Genomic DNA, 19,772 nt, shown 5'->3' with positions numbered 1-19,772 from the left:
TAGACCAGGCTCTGTCCAGCTCATGCCCCTTAGGCCATCTCCTCTTCTGTGTCCAGAAGGCAGGGAGGAAACAAACTGGTGTCCCAAAGCAGATGTCTACTTTGTGGACAAGGCGCTCCCTAGAGCCCTTGCTAGGGCTCAGCAGACTTGGGCTCACACCCTAGCCTCTGGCTTCTCTCCTTTCTAAACTTTCAACATAAAAAACCAGGAAGGGAGTGGAGACCACTGACCAGAAGACAAGCTCTGGGCTTCTGGATGAGACACAACGATTTCTACAAAGTCTGCCCCTTCTGGACTCGACTTCTCCTGATACGACCAACAAAGGGGCAAAGGGCCCACCGTGAGACCACGCCTGGAGCCCCCTTTCACACCGAAGCGTCCCTGCGGGGAGGAGCTGATCTCATGCCTCTCCGACTTTCTGCTGTAAAGCTACCCCCAGGAGTCATGCACACTCCCTTCTGCCTGTGGCCTTCCTTCCAGACCTGGGGGAAGGGCCACACTCCTCCTCCTTGCCCTAGTGGACTTCACTGTACCCACGTCTTACCCACAACCCTGTGTGCCTTTTCAGCATCCAGGCCCTGAGCAAAGATTTCAGGAACCCCCATTTCTCATGTCCTTAAGGCCCAGTCCCTGCAAATTACTTACATTCAGGGTTTCCTAAGCACAAGTTTCTATTTAAAGCCATATAACTTTTCACGAGTTAATAAGGATGGAACCCCTAAGCTACAGGGCAGAATCATGAAGCATGAGAAAGCAAACTGGCACCAGGAAAACACTTCCAGAACGTTCCAGAGCTGGCTGACTTTAATTTGGAAACAGCATTTGGCCATCAACATTCAGGTTTAAGGCACATTCTCAATTACAAGAAGCCCTGTCACTGGCAGGGAGCTGGCTTTGTTCTTGTGGTTTGTGTAGAAGAAAGAACAGATGACTTTCTGGCCTTTTCTTTTCTAAAAAGGAGTGAGTTTGGCAACAACAAAGCTCATGACACATTTTCACCAGATGCAGAGTCTATCCTGAAAGGTTTTCCCTTTTACTCCTCAGTGAAGACATGGCACTCCAACCCCCCACCTCTTTTATCCAAACTTTGTATGCAGCAAAGATGTGTATGCAACTGTCTGCAACTATATATTAAAAAAAAAAAAACCTCTAAACATACAAAACTACATGACTAGAAGGAAGCCAAGAGTTTCAGCCATAAGCAAAGAGGAATGACTGCATGAGTCAGGAAACAAAACATCTACTTTAGCTGCAAGAGGCTGTGAGGGGTCGGGATGGGGAGGAGGCGTCCTGAGAGAGTTCGAGACTGACTAGGTTCTCGGGCACAAGCACAATGCACGGATCGAGGGCGGGGGAGGAGATGGGGCCAAGGCTCTACAGTTGGTCTGAACTGTGACACCTGGGGGCTACTTTGTAGATTTGTTAGAAACAGACAAACGTTCTTTTGGCCTTTTCCTGGCATTGCTGTTGCCAGCAGGTGGACAGAAGTGACCCACCAGCCACTGCTCAGTCATTGCCACCACAGATCTTCAGCAGAATCTTCCGGTAATCCCCTGAAGTGTCTCCCTGGTCACAGAAAGGAGTAAGACATCAAATTAAGAAAGGCTTGACCAGTTCTGGCTTCCTGGCTCTTGATTTTCTTCTGCCCAAAGTGCCCTTACAGAGAGGTGGCCCTATCTTACGGAATTTCCCATTTTGCTGAGCAGGTGAGCAGCTCACATGCTGGCCTCACAGGTGCATGGACCATGGACAGTGCAGCTCAGCCTCCCTAGTCTCCTCCACCAAAAAAACTGAAAGCTGTATTCACCCCAGTGATCAAAGTCAGAATTTGAAAAACAAACACAAAAAATGTTTAAACAGCCAGAAACACCCCTACCCAGGTCTAACTGATGGCGGCCTCTGCCCAGTGCATTTCTGTTGCACTCAACGGGGATTATACCATAAGGCACCACCGTGTCCTCTACCGGAAATGTCATCTACTGTGATACGACCGTCCAGTGGAGGAGACAGTTACCATTTCGGCTCCCGGTTCACATTGAGCTCTCCTCCAACTGTCCACTGCACTTAGAAGTAAGGCCACAGTGAGCTAATTTCTGATCATTTTCTTCCTTAAGGGCAAGGCCTATGCCTTATCCCAGATGCCCACAGCCTACTGACACACACAAGACTGCTATCGGCAGCACTGTTTCTATAGCCAAGAAGAGAGAGAGAAGCTTCTCTCAAAAAGATGCCCAATATCAAACACCAGTGAGTCTGAAATCAGGACCTGGGTGTGGCAGTTTCAATTTTAGGATTCATGTGAGTTCAGAATTTGACTATCAGAAGCCCCTCCTCCCCATCGCTCTGCAATAGGAACCAATTTGTCAGACTGTCCCTGGCACACAGTGATAAAGAGGCACTAGTGTCTACTAGACACGCACACGTCGTACAATATGCTTCACATGGGCCACTCCCCTCAAGTCTATTAGACACGCACATGTCGTACAGTACGCTTCACGTGGGCCACTCCCTTCAAGTCTATTAGACACGAATATGTCGTACAGTACGCTTCACATGGGCCACTCCCTTCAAGTCTATTAGACACGCATATGTCGTACAGTACGCTTCACATGGGCCACTCCCTTCAAGATCCAACACTTCTGGGGTGGGGTCATCTTAAGGGTGATGGAACTAGGGTTCAGGGAGGTTTACGCAAGCTGTGTGAGATCACACAGTGAGTGAATATTAATAGAAAAGCAAGAACTGGACCCCAAGTGGTGTGACCCCCGAGCTCTTGCTCTGAACTGCCTTCCTGTGCTGCCCCCACCATAAAGCTGAAAGAGGTGACTCGTCAGGGAGCCAGAGCCATGCACCCTCTGGGGGGCTTGGGACCTGAGTTCTCACTGATGGATGCCAGATCCACAGGGTGGCTGGACTCTGAAGGCCAGGCCCCAGGTGTACATGTGTGTGGGGGGTGGTACTGTGAGTCTCGTGCTGATTGTGGACCCTCCTCTGCCAACCATTTCCTGAACAGCAGTTGTGCTGGATGCTGGGATGGAGGGTGGGGTGAGAACAAGGTCAAGACTCCCCCTGCTATCAGGAGCTGACAAGCTGCTGCTGTGCATGCAGGCGAACAAGTGAAAGCTGACGAGGGCAAGTAGAGGACCACAGACGAGAAGCCCACGCTTGGCTGAGGCCAAGCCCATAGGAGTTGTGAGGAGGAGGAGCAAAGGGGACAGGGGGAGCGGCCAGGCAGACAGCCCAGACGGCCCCCGGAGGCCCGTACCGTGATGTCGTGGTACAGCGACTTGCCATACAGCCGCTTATACTCTGCTCTGATGTCCAGGAGGTCGATCTCGCTGCGAGACACCATGATGCGGATCAGGGTCCGGTCTTTGGTTCCGGCTCCCTAAAGAGAGTGGCCCGAGGGCGTGAGCTATGGACCTCCTCAACATCCAGTCCCTACCTTTCCTAGGCCCTGGGCCCCTCCCCGCCCCTTCTGGAGGAAGGCTGGCTTTCCTCAAGCTTCCTCCCCTGAGCAAGGTCCCAATCACAGGATGGGCTGAGATACCCCCCTCACCCAGACCCTGCACCTGGGGATTACCTACCCTCATGGCCTTGTTGAGCCTTTCAGCAAAGAAGGCTGGGGTATTCTTAAGACATTTCACTGGAAGAGAGAAAGCATAAGTTGATCTGCAGAAAACTCAGTCTAGGGGGGCATGGAGCACACAGCCTCCTCTTAGAAGGCCGACTGTCCATCAAACACACCACTGCATCCATCTTCCTCCCTCATCTCCTTTAGGCTCAATTATCCCACGATCCTGGCTCCAGCCCTCTGGAATAGAAACAGGCAGAGCCTGGACACCAATACAACCCCTTTCTTGGTAACCAGTGTGATGGAGGAAGCTGTGTAGGGAAGGAATGTGGATGGTAGTTAGGAATCATACAGCTGCTCAGGCAGGAGGGGACCTGTTGGGATGGCGTGACACTGGGGGGAAGGATGTCTGAGCAGAATGAATATCTAACTAGGGTTCTCAGGCCATGATACCTACCATGGGGGACACAGGGGAACCTGTCCCATTGAGAAAGCTCCAAGAAAAGCAAAGCAGAAGATGGACAACCTGTGATAGTCCCAAGTGGGTATAAAGAGGGGCCAAACTCTCAGGTGGAGGGCTGGGGGAGGACTGGCCTAGAGCCTGCCAGGCCCTGCTCTGGAGGACAGAACCCAGGCACTGTGGGAAGCGCACAGCGTCCTGGGAGCTACGCCAGCTTTCCTCAGCCAGGGCCTGTTTTGCTGTTGCAAGTAAAAAAAAATCTTTCCACGTGTTTCCATCACAAACATCTGACAACTGCCTGCAGGGATGTATTTTTAGAGAAGACTTGGCAGGATGTGAGTCATCTTCCTCCCGGAGAGCGGCTGGTCGTGCTCCCACTGGTGCTCACACTGCAGCTCCCTCCCCGGGGCTGGGCTTGAAATACAAACAAGACCGCTGGGGGCACAACTACACAGTGATCCAGGAAGCAGCCTGATTTCACTGCGTTGGCAGCTGGATTTAACAATCTTGGACCCTCTCACTATGCTCGTCCTCAACCAGAGGGTGGGTGAGCACCCAGAAAACTCACAACACACCCCAGGCCCCAGCAGGCGGGCTGAGACACCTACCCACAGCCAGCATGCCCTGCTCCAGGTCCCCGGACATCTCCCGGCAGATGCTCTTCTCAATGTCACGTCCTGTCATCCTCTGATATTCGTTAAAAACTAGTGGGAAGACAGAGGGACACATTATGAACTGAATTCTGTCCCTGACGCTCGCCCCAAATTCCTCTGTTGAAGTGTCCCAACTCCCAGGACTTCAGAATTTAACTGTACTTGGAGATAGTCTTTAAAGAGGTAATTAAGTTAAAATGAGGCCCTCAGCATGGGCCCGAATCCAATCTGATTGGTGTCTTTATAAGAAAAGGAGATTTGAACACACAAGCAAACACCAGGGCTGTAAACACAGAACTAAGAGCATACACAGACACAGCAAGGAGGGGCCACGTGCGAGCCAAGGAGAGAGCCCTCAAGAGAAACCATCACTGCCAGCACCTTGATCTTGGACTTCTGGCCTCCAGAACTGGGAAAAAACAGATTTCTGCTGTTTAAGCCACCCGGCCCGTCGTATTTTATTATGGCAGCCCGAGCTGACTCGGACAGGACGCGTGGTGAGAGCTCTGCCTCCTCCCAGAGCCCCTCCCACTCTGCTCCTGGCACCCTAGGCGGTCCCAGTGACCACACTGGCCCAGCTCTCAAGCCTGCCGGTTCTTCACCCCCAGGCAAGTGCACTCCCCCGCCCCCCGGCCTGCTCACTCAGTCCCCTTACCAGCGCCTCCGCTTACCCACTGTACCACAATCCCCTGTCCAGGAGCCCTGACACCAATACGCTCTTCTCAGACCCACCACTTCCAGTCCCAGCCCTTCTCCATTCTGTGCGTCGGTCTTTCTCAATCTGACTGTAAGCTACCACCACTCCGGCACCCCAGCTTACCCTGGGTTGGGCTGAGCACCCACGGGTTCCAAGAGAGGCAGGTGGAGCCATGGAGACCCGGGTCCTACCTTGAGCTCTGCCCCCAGGATATAACCTCCTCTTCCCTGGCCAAGGTCTCAGTTTCTGTCTTCTCCAAACTGCTGTCGTGTGCGTATCAGAATCATGATTCCTCCTACCTCTGTGCCCAACTCAGCTCAGCTCTTTTCTCCTGACTAGTATCATTCGTGCAGTTCTGATGTGCTACAAACACATTTCATACTTATAAAAATAACTAATGACCAAGATGAACATGTGTGCGCACACGCTCCATTACAGTGCAGTGCAGAGGCTCACGTGTGTGCTGTGGAGGCAGGCAGCTGAGGGCAAACGCCAGCTCTGCCACATTACCAGCTGGGTACCTGACTTCCCCAGCTGCCCTTCACCCCCTTCCTCATCTGTAAAGTGGGAGAATGGCGTCTACTGGCCTTTATTAAAGGCTCAGTGCATGCACACAGTGGGTGCTGGAGACCCCACCCCGCGGCTAGGTGTGGTCATTGTTCTCCATCCTCACCTGCCCTCTTATACGCTGACCCTGCTGGCCTCTAGGACACCCCTTTCTCTGGGTGTCCCTCCTAAGTCTCCTGCCATGGCCAGAGCCCTGTCCTCAGACCGCTGCGCTCCCTCCCAAGGCAGTCCCGGGGCCTCAAACTCCTTCAACCCACTCAGCTCCCAAACTTCCACCTCTAGCCAGACCTCTTCAGCCCTCCGGGCTCACAAACCTAGAGGCTTGCACGGCATCTGTGGCTCCTGGCTCCCTCCCTCCTTAAAGCCTCCCACTCTCAGTCAAGGGCCCCGCCCTCTCCCACTGGCACAGCAGGGACAAATCCCAGGGTCCTTTCTCTCTCTCACACCCCACATCCACTTCATCCGCAGACAGAGCCGGGATCTGACCCCTTCTCACCACCGGCCCCTACCAGCTGTCCACACCACCATCACTGCTCCCCTGGACTGACGCAGCCGTCTCCTAACTGGTTTCCTTCTTCACCACAGACCCCGTCACTCTTCTCAGTACAACTGCCAGTACACTTGCAAAACCTAAGTCAAATCACACCCCTCCCTCACACCAAGCCCTCCACTGGCTCCCTGTTTTATTCAAGATAGACACCTAAGTCCATGCAACTGTCAGCAGGGCTTCCACCTGTATAGTACAGGGGACTATATCCAATCTCCTGGGATAAACCATGGAAAAGAAAATTTTAAAAAGAATGTATAAATGTGTAAAACTAATTCACTTTGCTGTACAACAGAGATTGGCACAACATTATAAATCAACTATATTTCAATAAAAAAAAAGAAATTAAAAACTGCTCACAAACAAAAAAACTCTGAAAAAATTCTAGCAGGTAAAGATACCAACCATCAGGACGACCCCCTTTCTCTCACCTCCTCCCTCGCTTTCCTCAGAACCAGATGCCAGCATACGCTGGAAACACGCTGATAAAATCCTGTAAATCGCCACTAGGGGGCTCTTTCAAGGAAGTGAAAGGCCCCTGCAGTGAGGAACTGCCAAGTGTTTCTGCAATCCGTTTCCTGGCTACAGGGAAGCCAGGACAGCCTTACCTGCCACCAGGTGGGCCCGGCTCCGGGAGCACAGAATCGCATTGAACTTGGACTCATCTGTTCCCAGGCGGTTCTCCCCGGCTGCATAGAGCTCCTGGACAGAAGATGGACAGATAGGCATGCAGGCCTCACCCCCGACTCCAGGCCCAGGTCACCTAGGACAGCTGGGCAGAATCTCTGGGCCCTGAAGCCCAGAGGGGTGGGAAAGGGGGGCAGGGCCCCAGCTGAGTTCCATTCACTGTGCTGAGACAGATGCCATCCACACATCCCCTGGGCCAGGAGAGCCGAGGCCGCTGGGTCCGGGACAGGCAAGGAACCAAGGGGCAGCAGAACAAAGGAGAACACAGGCCTCAGCTCTAGCTCGACTACCCTCTTGCCACGGGACTCCAGGCAGGTCACTGGCCCTCTCAGTGCTCTCAGCTCTAACGTGGGAAGCGTGAATTAGATTCAGGGTCACCAACCTGAAAGCCCGAAGGGGCCACTGGGTAACTTAAATGCAGGAATCAGGGCAGTTTAAGGCCGGAGAGTGGTGGGGACCATGGGGACTACACAGAGGTGCTTCTCAGCTGAGAACAGGACAGAGAAACAAGGCTCACAGCCCCCAGATCCACTTTTCATGCAGTGGTTTAGTTGCTAAGTCGTGTCCAACTCTTACAACCCCATGGCCCGCCAGGTTCCTCTGTCCCTAGAATTTTCCAGGCGAGAATACTAGAATGGATTGCCATTTCCTTCTCCAGGGCATCTCCCCAACCCAGGGATCAAACTTGGGTTTCCTGCACCGCAGGCAGATTCTCTACCGACTGAGCCTGGGTCTCCTGTACTGCAGGCAGATACTCTACCAACTGAGCTACCAGAGGAGCCAGAAATCCAGATGTCCATATGAAATTTCTCATCTTAAAGGCAGTTTCCCTATCTAGAAGCGGAAACACATAAGACAGTAACTATTACAATTGATAGATCGCAGCTATGGATGTGGGACTTCATGTGATAGGTGCCTACCATTTCATTGCATACACCATTTTATGTTTGTAAATGGGAAGAATGTGCAGTTTCCTCTTAAGGTCTAAGCTCAGTATATATGCCAATTGGTAACCTTTGAACCAGACAGCTCCAAAGTGCCTTCCGAGCCTCAGGTAGCAGCAGCTCGTGGACTTAAAGGCACAAATGTTTGAGGGCAGAAGGTGCCCATCAGGGGCTCAGAGACCCCACAAATCAAGGTGAAGCCAAGCAGGTCCAGAGGTAAGAAGGCAGAGTAGTTGGCACGAAACCCTTCAACCAAGGCAACTTCTGCCTGAGCTAAGAAACGGCCTGGACAGGAAACAGCAATGGGAAAATCCCCACAGGGCCAAGGCCAGAGCCTGGGGCTTTGAGGATGTCCAGCCCTGAGTTCAGTTATGGAAATGGGGGTCCCAAGCCAGGGAGATGTTAAGGAGGGGTCCGGGACCAGGGCAGGGGCAGGCACTGTCTGGGCACAGGGAGTGAGCGAGGCGTCTGGGCCTCTGTCCAGGCTCTGCCTCCAGGTCTCTTGGGACACAGCTCTGCCTTCCTGGGCCTCAGTGTCCTCACCTGGACACCTTGGTGCCCGCCAGCCCACCAGGAAGCCAGGGCCCTCTCCAACCAGAACTGCTACGGTGGTCTGACATCATCAGTGGGAAACCCAAACTCCTCTTGAGAGGCGCTTGGATGCCTGGACAAGGAGAGGAAACGGCCAGAGACAGTTCCCATTTTGGTCTGCAGTTCACACCAGGCTGGGGACAAGGGCAGAATTCTCAGGCTACACAACTAACATGGCAGCTGGTTTCTAGGTTCAAATCAAAAGCTTAACAGAATAATGGTCTAGTCAATCAAACACAAGACAAGTACCGAGTCACATGAAATCCCACATCCATCACTGATCTACCAACTGTTAATATTATCCCACATGGTCCCTCCTACAGGGCAGGAGACTGAAGACTATGGAGGTGGGGTGACCCGCTCAAGGTCACACAGTTGATAAGCAGCAGAGCCTGTGAAACTCAGAGAGTCTGGAATCCACTCCTAATCTTTGCTGTTTCCACCCCTCATAACACACGGAAGTGGGAAACGCCCCTGCTCAGGAAGCCAGGGAAGCGGCCATCACACTCACCTGCACATCTCTCTGGACAAGGGTCATGTCCACGTTTGTGCTTTCATCCCGGTTTCCCTGAAAGGAAGCAGGCTGTGAGGCAAGGCCACTCCTTGGAGTCACATCCCTCCCTCCATCCCTGCTCCTCTTCCCCGTGACTCAGACGTCCACCTCTCCCTACCGTAGGCCCAAGCTCTGCCCTGGGAAAGTACCTGAGAGAGAGAGATGAGGAGCCGCTGGAAGTGCCCTGAAGTGTCGCTCCGAATGGCCTCCTCCAGGGTCTTTTTGAATTCTGAAAGGGAGATGCAGGGAAGGGCCACCCTGTAGCTCCGTGGACCAAGCTGCCCACTGCACACAGCCAACAGTGAGCACTGGCACGAGGAGACAGGTGGCCCACCCGGCCCCCAGGAACATACAGCTGGAGACCAGGAGGGCTATGACTCCCAGGCTGACCTGGCCCTAGTCACGCCCAGGTTCTCCCTCAGCCCTCCCTTAACCCCAGCTACCTGCTTCTGTGTAAACAGCAAGCAGGGCTGGGCCTGGGATGGAAGCCCAGTGTACTAGGGATGGCAGGAGATGAGGAGACAAGGTCAGGAAGGAAGAGTTCAGGCCCCTGGAGGGAGAGGGTGTGGCCCAGGCGGGTGAGGCCCTGGGGCCAGCCTCACCTGTCTTGTAGACTCTGTTCAGCTCCCGGATGTGCTCGTTGCTGCGGGAGGCCAGGATCTCGATCAGGCAGGCTTCATCAGTGCCCGCCCCCTGCGGAGCCAGAGCGCATGACAGAGCAGGAGCTTGTGACAGCCTCCTTGCTGGCACGCAGGGGAGAGCAGGTGCCATGATCCCACAGGAAACAAACCCCAGTGGGAGAGGCCACAGACACAGACCCACCTGTCACGCTGCTGCTGCTACCCTGGCCTGAAGCAGCCAAACTCCCCACACAGTCCCAGGAAAGTCCCAGGAAAGATAGCAACATGGTGACAAATAGAGGTCCATTTGAAGGATTATCCCCATTCCATCTTCCAGGACACCAAGAAATCAGAGAAGTGTGGTGACTTGTCCAAGACCACACTGTAAATGGTGGGGCTGAGAGGCGGACCTAGATCTGTTTTATTCCAATTCAGTCCATGAATAAGGTGACAAACTGAGAAAACGGTTTGAAAGCAAGAGCATGAACATGTGGGAAAACCTGACTCCCATAGTGGAGAGGGGAGCATCTGGAGACACCTAAGGAAAGGGAACAACATTGAGGATGGAAGAGACAGCTAAGGAAGGGACAGTGAGGAGGCAGGGGACAGGGTCAGTAGCCTGGCTTCTGCATCGGGTTGCCTCTTGGTTCTGATGATCACTAGCTGTGTGACCTTCGGCATGTTACTTCACCTCTCTGTGCCTCTGGCTCCTTGACCATAAAATGGGAGTGATACTGGGGGCACATACGGTAGGTGTCCTGGAAGCAAGAGAATGAGGAAGGACTTTCTTGACATAAGAGAAACCATTTCTGGCCTAAACCATTTTGTGACCTAAGCCTGGCCACAGTACTTGTCCTTAAGGGAACAACAGAGCGATAGGCAAGATAACAAAACATATGTAAAGACCCTGGGTTCTGCGTCAATGGTAAAGACAAGCCCGAAGCACTTTCTTGAGCTGTTCTACAGAATTTAAACCCCCTTGGGCACTCAACCACCAGAACAACTGGAACCTAAGGGATGATGATGTTGACCTTTTTAGGTATGGACTCTGTGGACCATTCAAGCCCCTTCATGAATATGTATGTGTTAGCTTAAAATTTCCCCAATTTTGCAGTTCCAGGAGACACTGCTTTGGGAAAGACCCCTGATGTTCTTACTTGCTGCAAGTAATAAATCCTTCTCCTGCTTCTTGGGCTTCCCTGGTGGCTCAGAGAGTAAAGATTCTGCCTGCAATGTAGGAGACTCGAGTTCGATCCCTGGATTTGGAAGATCCCCTGGAGAAGGGAATGGCAATCCACTCTAGTATTCTTGCCTGGAGAATCCCATGGACAGACAAGCCTGGCAGGCTGCAGTCCACAGAGTCACTTTCTCCTGCTCCTTGGCTTAGTTGTGTCTTTTGACACCCACGGAGAGATGAACCTAGTTTCAGGGGATGTCCCTTCGGGGCAGGAAGAGTCACTGTGCCCACTAGGCCCTGAGGAATCTTAGATTCCTTCTGGGGCACCTGCTCAGCTCACAAGGACTCCCCCATCTGTGGGAGTGGCCCCAGCCCATCCACAGGACCCCTGCTGAGGGTCTTGGCAGTCACAGGACTAGGGGGAGGCTGAACCCAAACAAAGTCCATCAAAACCTGCCTCCTGTTCGGAATTTGGATCAAGGGACAGCTGGCCTCTTCTGCGGCTGGATCTCTGACAGGTACTCGGGGAGGGGCCCACAAGGATGCTGTACCAAAGAAGGAGAGGCACAGAAGCAGATGGAAGAATAAAGCAGACACTCAAGCAGCAGGCCTGAGAAATGCTGCCCAGTCCCGTCCTTCTCCGAGTCAGGCTGCTGTCTCTATCCTCCTGATTCTACACCCTGGCTCTGCTTAAGCTCCTCAAGAGTGTCCTGTTATCTGCTAACAACAGAGTCCTGATGAATGAGGATGACGTCAGCCACTCCTCCCACCCCTACTACCACTGATCACTGATTTCCTCTGAACCCCAGCTCCCACCATTTAAGGCAGAGAGACTCAGATGCTCCCTGATGATGAGTGATGCCTCATTTGCCTCTTGGAGGAGCCACCAGAAGTTCCCTTTTCTACAGCACTTGGAGCCCAGGAGCTGTGCTGACAACAGTAGCTACTAATTGAGCTAAGACACACACGTGGTCTAGGTCTTTGTCCATCATGCCCACACGCCAGAACATACACACCTTGATAGCTTCCTTTATCTCATAAGCGTCAAAGAGGACAGGGGTCTTCATCAGGGCCAAGATTGTCTTCTCAAAGTTTCCTGACAGTTCAGATTTCAGATCTTTGATCAAATCCTAATTGGACATTTAGACAAACAAAAAAACCTATTTTGAGAATCCACGGAGGTGACCAATAGGGAACAATATCCCAGATCCAGCAGCATTTACAGAAAAGACAAACCTCAGGCCCCAGACTGACCTACAGAATTGTAACCTGCATTTGAACCAGATTCCCAGGGAACTCATAGCCCATTAACGTAGGAGAGACACTAGGCCAGAACACTAGCCTGCATGTACTAGCCTATATGTACTCAGTGGTTATCTTTCCATTAATAAGATCCAAAAGCCCCCAAATTCAAACTTCTATGTGTTCAGTACTTAAAGCCTCTTCCTTCAAAGAGAAATAACTTGCCCATGGTCTCGGTGAGTCACAGCAGAGCCAGGACAGAACCCAGATCCCTGGGCACCTCTCAGCAAACTTCAGTACCCTGTGGACTCTGGGATTTCTGCTTCAGAGCATCCTTTGCCTCTAGAAGATGCCATCAGTTGAGAGCCACCAAGAAATGCCCTAACATGCCTTACGGTCCATCTAGGAGATCCAGGTCCCAGGGAAAAGCAGGAGTAGGCTGCTCCTATCAGGAGGATATGCCCTGATTCAGAAAGGAACCCCTGACCTTCCCTGTGGGTCCCAGGAACCAACACTCACCTTCCCATATGCTGTCTTGAACGACAGGAGGATCTGCTGTCGTTGCTTGTTGGAGCGACTACCCAGGCAGTCAATGATGGCCTGCTCGTCAGTCCCTGGTGGAAGGAGAGGTGGGAGTGGGCGTGGGGTCACAGGGATGTTCTGTGGCTAGAGACTTTCTTGGCCTGGGCCCTCCAATTCTCCTGAGCATCCGCGATACATCCCCACATCCACTCTCTTTCTCTAACACGGGGCCAGGCCGCCTCCACCCAGCGACCCCAGCCCACAGAGCCACTGTGTAACTGCCGAGGGAGTCAGGGGGGAGGCAGCTGGGACTCGTGCCACCCAGGGTCTCTCACCAAAGCCCTTCATGGCCTTCCGCAGGACTTCAGCATCTCGCAGGGGGTCAAAGCCAGATGCATCTGTGATGGTGCCTCGGTTTCCAAACTACTCAGACAGACAGACAGACAGACAGTAAGATGCTGCGTTTCCTAGACGTGAGACTGCCTGTCCAGACTCTGGAAATGACCTTTCTTCTAAAAGTTGGGGTACCTGAAGGAGCCTGCAGTTGACAGCACAGGAGACTCAACACTGAGTCGGCCTAATGTGACCATCGCCTGTCCTCGTGTCCTGGCACTGAAGCATCTGCCGGGCTCCCATGGCGAGGAGCCTACCTAGAGCTGAGTCCTGATGCTGAAAATCTACCCTATGCCCGGGTCCTCCAGGCCAGGGCTCCAGATGAAGGGGAGGCCTCAGAACAGGATTCCAGCCTCTCCTCAAGGCCTCAGCACTGCACATCGGGGCTCCCCTAACAGGCCTGCTTAGCCCACTCTGTGCACATCAGAAACAGGTGTTCCTCCGGGATGCCTTCAAGTGTCCAGCCTTCACGATGGTACATGCAGACCGGCTACCTCCTGGATTCACTCTGGTTTCCTGGCACTGTGTTCTGGACTCTAGGACCTTCTTGCCTGCTGGACTTCTTCCTCAAATGACGGCTATGCTCCAAGCACACTGGATTTTTCCTGCCTAAACTCTCCCTTGATGGATGATCTAGGACAAACTGGCTTTAACAGAGGAAATAAGCTGAGAGAAAGATGAGGGGAAGGCAGAGAGGGATGATGCAGAGCAGGGCAGGGGTAGGGGGATGTGTGGGTGTTGGGGAAGGAGGGGAATGGACCCTCTGGCTAAAAATATTAGTCAACCACATTCCACTAGCCCTGTGCTTGGCTGGTTTGGCTGTGTAACCATGACAATGAATTCTAGGCTCTGCAAACATGAACTGCTCTCCAAAATGAGCCAAGAGCAGTCCTGAAAGAACCGCCAACAATTTTCCACACTCAAAGGGGCTGGTTTTGAGTCTGGGAGGGCACATCCAGAGATTAAAGACTAAGAGCCACCGGGCAAAGGCCTTTTGAGACAGTTCTCACAACACCCAGGCTGTAAATAACACAAGAGGAATGAAGAGTACCTGGAGCGTTCAGACCCGCCTCGCACAGGGACCCTCTAACCAAGCTGGGACAAACAGGGCGGCTCCCTGGGCCCTCAGGAGCGCAAGCAGGGGTGGGGAGTCCGTGAGAAAGCGACACTGAAAACCACAAGTCAGAGCTACAGGGCTGAGCCCTCCCGCATCCCTGCAAGGGGACACTAGGCCACGTGTCTCAGGCCCTTAGGGCCAGGCCTGGACAGGCAGCAGCACAGGGTTGGCACTTACCTGAGCGGGGGACACGGCAGGGGTGACAGTCCCAGAACCTGAGTACCCTGGATAGCTTGGCACTGGCTGCTGCCCAGGAGGTGGCACTGGTGACTGTCCAGGGTAGGTCATGGGCGGCTGTCCAGGGTAGACCCCTGGGGGCTGCTGTCCAGGGGGCAACATGGGCTGGCCTGGCACAGGGGCCCCTGGGTATGGCGGATATGAAGGCATCCTGGAGGGTGGGTTTCCTCCAGGGGGCGGGTACATTCCATACGAAGGAACAGGCTGCTGGGCGGGAGGGGGCTGCCCGAACCCCCCCGGGGGAACTGGGGGGTAACCACCCCCAGGGGCCCCCGGGTACAGGTTTGGCACGTTGGCTCCTCCAAACGTCCCGGACATGTTGGCCGCCTGAAAGTCCACAAAGCAGAGCCTTAGACTAACAGCCCTGGAGAGGTAAGGCCACAGTCCATCGTCTGTCTGCCCTTCCCCACCCTGAGCCTGCAGCGGGCGCCCCGGAGCCACACTCGGCTCAAGCTGACTCCGAGCACCACCAGCCTCTCAGCAGGCCCACCGAGCCCACCCACCTGTCCCACATGCCCTCCGCCTGCACCACTGACCCCTTAACCTGCCTGTGCACCACAGCAGCCACACTCGCTTTAACACAACACCACTGTCTGCCCCCAGTGGATGGTAGGCACTCCTAGGCTGGGGTTTTCTATCCCCAGCACCTACAATGGGCCTGGTGCAAATTAGACTATGTAGTGGTTGCACTGTTTACACTGCGCATACGTTTATCTTTAGATTATAAAATCCACCATTTTATAAGCAAATCAAAAGTAGCACGCCTGCCTGTGTTACCTGCCCCCAGGCCCAACCAGGACAGTCATCCACATGTACAAACACAGACAACACACACCTGCATCAGTCACACGTGCGTGACACACACACACCCCCTCACCCTCCTCCCGTCCCTATGCTGAGCGCATACAGAAGGTGCACAATGCATATTCCTCACCCCGACCCAATCCCTCAGCGCTGAAAGGAACCTGGAAGACCACACAGCACAACACACTCCCCTACCCCTCACTTTACCGTCAAGAAAAACGAGACGCACAGAGGGACAGTGAACTGGTGGGAGCCTTGATGGAAACCCTTCTGTCCTAAGATACGGTTCGACACCCTCCGTGCCCTCGGGTAACACACACCCCTCTGACACCGTGGAAGCCCGCAGCCTTTCTCCCTCTGGTCCCACGAGAGTGGCCCCCAGGGCAGCCCAGTGGGCGGGCTGGACTCACCACTCCTGAGAGGTAGTCCTGGTTGAACTGCCCTGCATAGTTGGCCACATTATCCAGCCCAATGGGAGGCATGGTGGGTGGCGGGTAGCCAGCACCTCCCCAGGCACCGCCACCTGAAAGCAACACCCAGTCCATCAGCCCCCCGATCACCCACCAAGAGGACAAGGCAGAGACATCAAGCTCCCAGGCGGTCAGAGAGGAGGCCAAGCAGGGCCTTGGGCCGTCCTACAGGCAACAATGAAAACACTCAGGCAACAGAGTCTAGCCTGATCCTGCTGCCAGAGAAGAGAATAAATAAGGAACCTTCCCCACTTTTCAGGGAGGAAGGACCACTCAGCAAACACTCCCAAGACTCTCTGTGGGCTATGAAGGCAGAGGGCCAAGGGCAGACCTGCTCTCCTGGGCTCACCACCATGGACCAGGAGTACAGACAGGTCACTCAGGGAGGCTGTGCCGAGCCCAGCAGAGTACGGAGCTCAGGGAGCACTCAGAGTGCAGAGTGACGGAAAAGCACAGCGGGTGGGGTGGGCTGTCCCGCTGATTTGGTTGTATGCTGTCACCACACGTCTGTAGGAGGCAGGGAGAAGCAGGATGACAGGACAGAGGCAGACAGGGCTTGGCTGTCAGGAGGACAGTCGGGGAACAGCAGTAAGAAGTCCCAGCTCTGACACCAGCAGGACCGGGGCATGTGCCCTGAGCGAGCACTCAGCCATCCTGGCTCAGCTTCCTCGTGTGAAGTGGGGATAACTGGTGATGGCCTCGATTGCTATAAGGAGGATTAAGAGAGTTACTGCCAGTCAGGGCTTAGCTGGGAGCCCGGTGAGTGTTCATGTGACAGCCCTCACCGTAGCCCTCACAAGTAGCACAGCAGCTAGCATCATGGCTGGCCCATCAGAAACAGCCCTGTCCATGGCAGCGAAAAGGCCCTGGGGGCCTCCAGCGTGGCTGTCCAGCTCCAGGACACCTAGGACAGAGCTCCCCAGAGTCACTTGCCAGTTCCCACTCTTCCTGCTCAGGTGCCGACAGAGGTGGAAGTGCTACTGGCCCACAGCAGCAGCTGCAGCAGCAGCATCTGACCTTCAGCGACTACCTCCCCGTCCTGCGCGCAGGGGCCCTGCTGCTGGGAACCACGAACCGTGCGCATAGGGCAGGAGGAGCGACAGGGCAAGTGCCACCGCGCAGTGCTCCAGAGGACCCTGTGCCAGAGCCTCTACCCGGCTATCGCAGCCCTGTCTGGGCCAGCCCCGTGATGGAGACGCTTGAATTCATTTGCAAAGGAGAAAACTGAGTCTCAGAGAATGGAACATGTTCGTCTGTTCCTATCAGCTAATAAAGCGAGAGACTGGGGCCTGGCCTCACCCTGGCTTTTCATAAGTGGCTTCAAACCCTGGCCTCACCTGGCCCCAGGACCAAGCTCTTCTCCAGCCCCTTCCCATCTGGCTGCACTGTGCAGGTATGAAGGGAGCAAGGAAATGACTGGAAAGCACCATCACTCCCCCACTCTCCATGCCTAGACCCTTTGAAGAGAGGGCAATCCCTCCCCCACAGGCCCCAGACCTTCTTACCTGGTGCACCTGGTGGGTAGCCACCTGTGGGCGGGGGGTAGCCTGGGTAGCTCATAGCTAGATCTGAAAGGAAAGAGTAAAGTGTGCTCAGGCTCGTTGGAGAACAGTGACACCCACAAGCCAGCCCCAGCAGGAGGAGCTGCATCAGGCCTGACCTGGGGTGGGGCAACCCAGCTCACTCTTTACCCACCAGGCCCCTGCCAGAAACAGCAATCGGGGCATTACAGGATTCGCCACCCACTAGCTGGTGAGTTACCTTGTACACCCCTTTCACCCAGGCTCCACTCCCACCTGTGCTGACAGGGATGCTGCACGTGTGACGCTGTTCTCCCATCTCATTCTCAGGGGGCCAGGTCTATCTGCCTGGATTTCTTTGTTACCATCCATCCAGCACTGGGGAAAGCCCATGCTCCCATCTCCCTGCGCCCAACCTACAGACCCTGAGCAATCCACAGCGGGCTCCAAACTGGATCTGCCCCAAACTACACTTTTGTTCTCCAGCCTCTGGTTCACCCGCCAAGGGAATCCCCGGGTACGGGATGACCATCCCCAGAAGTAAGGAGAGCCCTCAGGAGGGCTCATCTGATCAAGCGAGGCAGTACCATCCTGTCCCTACAGATGGAGCTCAGAAAGGGCAAGAGCCTTGCAGGTCGGCAGTGAGGGAAGGAGACAGGCCCAGAACCTAGAATTCTTGGTGATGGTGGGACACCTGCCCTCACAAACCCCTCTCTGCACAGATCCTTCTGCCGTGTCTCACACCAGCGGAGCTGCCCGGAGGGACACGAGCTGCTGTGATATTACAGTCTCAGACCATCAGGAAACCTGCTTACTCTTGCCAATCAGTGGCTATTACAATTTAAGAGGCACCGAAGGACCAGTGAAAGCGAGGAAACCTGTAGGCTTCCTTAACAATCACACCTGCTGAGCCCAGGTGAGCAGCTCCTCCTTGCACGCCCAGCCCCAAACTAGTTCTCAAACTGCAGTGTGTGTCAGAACCCACCTGGAGAGTTTGTTAAACACACTGCTGGGCTCCATCCGCAGGGTTTGAGTCAGTAGAGCCAGAATTCGTATTTCTAACTAGTTCCCAGGTGATGTTACTGGTCCAGGAACTCTGAGAAACACCTCTCTAGACACCATTGCTACTGCTGAGTCACTTCAGTCGTGTCCAACTCTGTGCGACCCCATAGACAGCAGCCCACCAGGCTCCCCCGTTCCTGGGATTCTCTAGGCAAGAACACTGGAGTGGGTTGCCATTTCCTTCTCCAATGCATGAAAGTGAAAAGTGAAAGGGAAGTCGCTCAGTAGTGTCCGACTCCTAGTGACCCCATGGACTGCAGCCTACCAGGCTACTCTGTCATGGGATTTGCCAGGCAAGAGTAATGGAGTGGGTTGCCATTGCCTTCTCCCCCAGACACCATTATCCACCTACAAAATTCTGGGCCGCCCTTCCCGGCTGCACTGGAGAACTGCACACGCTGTTTAAGGAAGATGAAGGGCTTCCTTAAGGTGCCACTGGTCCCCACGAGTCTGGTTCTCAGCCCTCTTGGCTTGGTAATTTATTTGGGTCAGTGGGTCCACGGGCGACTGCAATGGGAGGCCAGATGGTGGCCTAGTGACCTTGCAGAGAGCAAGAATCGGCGACCCGTGGTGTGGGCCAAAGACCTCCTCCCAAGCACGCTGCAATGTGGCGACTAAGGTCCCCAGTGCGCTGCTTTCAGTCTGACCCCTGTGCCAGAACCCTGAGGCCTCGCTGGTGAGGCAACACCCTGGGGATCTGAACTGATGGATGGGCCAGGAACCTCTTCGTGGAATAGAGGAGCCGCCCGTCTGAAAACCAGAGGAGCTGCAGTCCTGTTCGTGACACCTTTCTCCCTGGAGACCACCTCCCAGAGGAATGAGCCTGGCGGCCTCACCCACAGCACGATGGGAAAACAAAACGGAGGAGCAGGATACTGCCCTGTTCCCCACATCAAAGTAAAATGTCAGCCAGACCTAAGCTTCAGACTTCAGAAGTAGCCCTTATCCCCAAAGATAAAATTAAGCTTCTGTGTAAGACCGAAATAAGGAAAATAACATAAAGGCAAGAGAAAAGACAAACTCAGGAAAAACGTTTTATGGTAAGAAAAAGACCAATAACCTTTAGAGAAACTCAAATGATGCAAACTACGACAGAAAAGGAACACTAGACGTTCACGCTCACTAACATGGTGAGGCTCGCCGAGTAAAAACAGAGATGTTGAAATTAAAAATGACACAGTCTTTGACTCAGAAACTCTACTGGAAACCTATTTCCCAGATGCACTTAACTGTGACATTTACTATGACAACAAGAAAGAATCCCTAAATACCCACCTGCAAGAGGCTGGTTAAATAAATCACAACGGATCCATACAAGGGATACTCTGTATATTA

The 19,772-nt window shown here is 53.9% G+C and overlaps 1 protein-coding gene across 2 annotated transcripts in view; it reads right to left on the bottom strand.

Moving 5' to 3' along the window:
* Window positions 1-786: 786 nt before the first annotated feature.
* ANXA11 (annexin A11) overlaps window positions 787-19,772 on the bottom strand; it is a 42,288-nt gene continuing 23,302 nt past the window's right edge. Inside the window, exons 2-15 of one of the 2 annotated variants that reach the window (XM_070781842.1) lie at window positions 17,361-17,423; window positions 15,796-15,908; window positions 14,522-14,908; window positions 13,170-13,257; window positions 12,832-12,926; window positions 12,087-12,200; window positions 9,876-9,966; window positions 9,423-9,502; window positions 9,232-9,288; window positions 7,107-7,200; window positions 4,643-4,738; window positions 3,588-3,646; window positions 3,266-3,388; window positions 787-1,566 (exon numbers count right to left, since the gene is read on the bottom strand). In XM_070781842.1, coding sequence (XP_070637943.1) covers window positions 1,507-1,566; window positions 3,266-3,388; window positions 3,588-3,646; window positions 4,643-4,738; window positions 7,107-7,200; window positions 9,232-9,288; window positions 9,423-9,502; window positions 9,876-9,966; window positions 12,087-12,200; window positions 12,832-12,926; window positions 13,170-13,257; window positions 14,522-14,908; window positions 15,796-15,908; window positions 17,361-17,415 — 1,512 coding nt within the window. In that variant the 5' untranslated portion in view covers window positions 17,416-17,423 and the 3' untranslated portion in view covers window positions 787-1,506. The other variant, XM_070781843.1, reaches the window with a different exon arrangement.

This window comes from Bos indicus, chromosome 28 (assembly GCF_029378745.1).
Source record: "Bos indicus isolate NIAB-ARS_2022 breed Sahiwal x Tharparkar chromosome 28, NIAB-ARS_B.indTharparkar_mat_pri_1.0, whole genome shotgun sequence".
Lineage (NCBI taxonomy): Eukaryota > Metazoa > Chordata > Mammalia > Artiodactyla > Bovidae > Bos > Bos indicus.
Note: the sequence above shows the minus strand (reverse complement) of the source record. Positions and strands in the feature narration are given on the sequence as shown.